Here is a 4023-nt window from a genome sequence, read left to right on the forward strand (position 1 = left end):
TTTATTTATTATTTATAAGTATATTCTAATCCTATAATGATTTTTTAATTAAATTATGATTGGGACTCTCTTGATTTTTTTATTTTTTAAGCTTTTTATTAAGAGTGGAATTTAAAAATGGAACAAATCGTTGTGCAGAGAGCCTCATTACCCGTTGTCTTGACATTTTCGATTATGACATGTAACATCCATTTGTTAAATTTTTGAATATATTTAACGGACAAATTTACAACCTGTATTCCATCGGTGCTCGTGAGATTGAAATCCACATCAAAATCGAGGACCGTGAAAGCTAATAGTATTAAAATCTCATGTCAACGCAAATATTGTATCACAGTTTCACTAAAGTCCTCTGTATCGACTCGACTTCAAATATAAAAACAAAGACAAAATAGGGTTTTCAAAGATTTAATACTCATTTCAAAGAAACTCGCAAGGAAAAATGGAAGTTACATAACTTGAAGTTTTCTTTTCAAAACAAGGATTTGCAGTTGCAGAACAGATCCATTATTCTATGCCATATTTTCTCGGATTGTATGTTATCTTCTGCTTTCAGGAGGAGAGGACCTTCGCTCGGAGTTCCGCAATGTCGACATCGCCGAAGTGATCCTCCGGAATCCAGGCCCCGGTGGCGGGATCTCTCATCCAGAAACCCTTCTTTTTTCCTTGCGCCTCTTCTTTTTCGCCTGCTGCTTTACATTGTTGAGGCGACGCCACCTCCGTTATCACGCCATCGCTGCCCAACAAAGTCGCCGCTCTGCCCACCGATGTTGCGTAACTCCTCTGTTCCCTGCATAAAGAAATATAGAAACGAAAATCTTAATAACTCCTCTATTTCGTCCTTAAAAGAAGAGAAATAAACGAAAATCTGAATAACTCTGTTCCCTGCATAAAAGAAACGAAGAAACGAAAATCTTAATAACTCTTTAGTGTTCCTTGCATAAAAGAAGATAAGGAAACGAAAATCTTAATAACTCTTTAGTGTTCCCTGCATAAAAGAAGATAAAGAAACTAAAATCTCAATAACTCTTTAGTGTCTTAAGACGGTATGCAGAACGTGAAGGCATTGGCCATCCGTATCTGATGTTGATGGAAGGCGATGAGATTCGAACCTGCAGAAAGCCCCAATTGCGGCAACCGCAGCTGCTATTGTGAACACAGGCGTATTCACTGCCATTTTTTTGACTTCTTTATCTGCTGATTTGCCACAAATTTGTATGAATCGCCGAAACAGAGATTGATACTCCCTTCAGTTGACACCGGATTCTGAGTATAGTGTGAAAATTGCAGAGATTCGGACAGAAATTCCCGATTTCAAAAGCATTCAGACGATATTGACTGATAAAGCAGGGAGGAAGTGGAGGGCAGTAAATAGGAGAGAAAGGCGCGAGTCAGTATTTCAAATTCAAAATAAGTGATGTATGGATGGTATGCGGGCGATGGTATGACATGGGACGGCGGGTTTCATGCGAATACATACGAAATCGGAATTCGTTCGCCGGGGAAATGCTGCACACCGCTGACTGCCAAAGCCGATGTCAGAACCCGCTTCCCAACACTGTACTTAAGGTCTCTTAAGAGTGCATTTATAATGCTATAGTCCATGAAATAGCACTTGCCCCACAAAGAGGGTGCGTAGCCTTCAAGAACCATCGGGTTATGAATCCTGTACTTACACTACCTACTGCTTATACCTCTTTTTTCCCGCCTAGGATTGTTAGACAACGGTTTTGTCTGTCCGCTTCTATTGAAACTTCAAAATTACTTATTAAAAATAATGGTGATTCTTTAATACATTGAAGTATTTTGGATTAAGTTTAAAATTAATTTTTTATCCATCATTATAATATCAAAATGTATATTTAATATTGTACAAGTCATATATATTAATAATTTATAATTCAATCAAATCCAAAATCCAAATGTGTTAATGTTTTTCCAGGTTTATCATAATAAACCAAACATATTTTTTGAATTAATTTAAATAAATAAAATTATTAAAACTTAATATTAAATAAATTTCAAAATATAAAAAATTATTTTTCATTTTTTGGAAAATTTAATTGTTTGCAAGAGGGATATAAAGTATTATATTGAATCAGTGAAGTTTTGTTATTTAAGTTAAAATTTATGTTAAAAAAAAAAAAAAAAAAAATTGGATATAAGATTTTTGGTTAAATTTGAGCTTGAGATGTAACTAATAAGAATTTGGTAAAATTTGGAGAAATAGATACCATAGAAAATCTAGAAATTTAAAATAGCATGTGTTAATAAGAGAAGAAAGTTTTTGACAAAATGTATTTTATTTCTTAATTTATTATTCAGTGGTAAACTAATAGTGGTCAACAAGGAAAGCAATTATTATAGTTATTAGGGGACTAAAATATTGATATTTGAACTGTAAAAATTACTTACCTATGATCTGGGATAAGAACCTGCATAATTTTAGTGGGTTGTAACAACTAGTAATTCTACATATTTACATGTTTAAAACTACTTATTAAAAAGAAACATATAAATAATGGTGGGCATTAATTCTTGGTAAGCGTGTTTATTTACATCATATTCCTAACCATTTTTCATGCAAAAACTTCTTGTTTACTAAAGCATGAACTATTTTCAAGAATTTTAATTTTGGATGTTTTCCTGTGAAGTTTAACAATAAAGTCACTGCACAATCATAACAAGAATATTGCAACTATATCAAAAAATTATGAGAAAAGATTTATCAAGCGGTTATCCAAATGACATTTCATTGTTCAAACACTGCAATAAAATATTTAAGTGATGGTTCAATCAAATGTTTCAAAAAACAAATATTTATTTTTCGAAGTTAAACATTTCATTTGTCAATACTAAACCAATAATAATGAAAATGCCTATTTAATTTTATTTGAAAATTTTAACTTTAATTATTGATAAATTTTAGTTAATTATTATATATGATAAAAATGTTTTAGATCTATTAAATAATTAGATTATAATTTTCCATTATTTAAAAATTATTTTTAAATATAAAAAAAATTATTATGATTACGCATAATGTATGATTTCAATCATTTTTTATTAAATTCTAAATAAATAAAAATTAATATTCCCCAAAAAAATATTCTTTAATAATTAATTATTAAATGAGTCATAATGATTCAAAAAACATGACAAATATGATCGTTAAATTTCCTCCTTACTCTGAACTGCAAAACAAGATGCATCGTAATTCACAATTTGACCGTCAAATTTCCCCCTGCTAATTCCAAGTACAATCCAAGAAGGTAGAAACTTCAAATATAAAAATAAACCCCTATCCATGGCACCCCATGTTTAGTTGGCCGTACGTATTGACAGTGGGTGAGGATGAGTTAACTCGAAAGTGCATTGAGGTTGACTCGCTTGTTATTGATTGGGCGTGAGACCACATTATTGGAAAGCAGCACCACATAGTTTATTTTCCCATCTAATTTCAATTTAATTGGTCTAAAATATCCGAGGGATTTATTGAAATTGTAACAGGTTTATCCTAACAACTAAACACATTATAAAAAAAAAATTATGATATCATTTAAAAATTTAGATGTGTTTAACAATACCATTTGAATATAGCCATATATCAATCCTCCGAATATTATGGTACTCGATATATAATTTATTTACACGTATTAGCAATGAATGGCATTCAATTAACTCTCATATGTATTCACTTGTATTATGGGTGGTTGATGTAGGGGCATGAGACTTGGAGGGAAAATCTTCAAACTTATTCCAAAAATCCAAAAAAATCTACAGGCAAAGGATGGGGTCCTTTAGCTAGCAATTTCCATGCTTAGGTTAGGAAGCAGGTGCAAGAATTGCTTGACAAAGGGCTAATCAGAGAAAGCTTGAGTTCTTGTGCAGTACCAACAGTGTTGAGTCCAAAGAAAGATGGAGGCTGGAGAATGTGTACAGATTCAAGAGCCATCAATAAAATCACAATCAAGGACAGATTTCCTTTGCCTAGAATTGAAGATTTAATAGATTTCTTGAGTG

General features: G+C 31.9%; 1 protein-coding gene across 1 annotated transcript; it reads right to left on the bottom strand.

Moving 5' to 3' along the window:
* Window positions 1–392: 392 nt before the first annotated feature.
* Window positions 393–1332, bottom strand: LOC149261885 (uncharacterized). The gene is made up of 2 exons (XM_089382504.1): window positions 1113–1332; window positions 393–790 (listed from the first exon to the last, which is right to left on the bottom strand). Exons 1-2 carry the CDS (start codon window positions 1175–1177, stop codon window positions 553–555), a joined length of 303 nt encoding a protein of 100 aa, XP_089238630.1. The 5' UTR covers window positions 1178–1332; the 3' UTR covers window positions 393–552.
* Window positions 1333–4023: the final 2691 nt, after the last annotated feature.

The sequence above is a fragment of the Pinus tabuliformis genome, chromosome 6, assembly GCF_031772625.1.
Source record: "Pinus tabuliformis cultivar Carrire ecotype Pingquan chromosome 6, CPIR1, whole genome shotgun sequence".
NCBI classification, from domain to species: Eukaryota; Viridiplantae; Streptophyta; class Pinopsida; order Pinales; family Pinaceae; genus Pinus; species Pinus tabuliformis.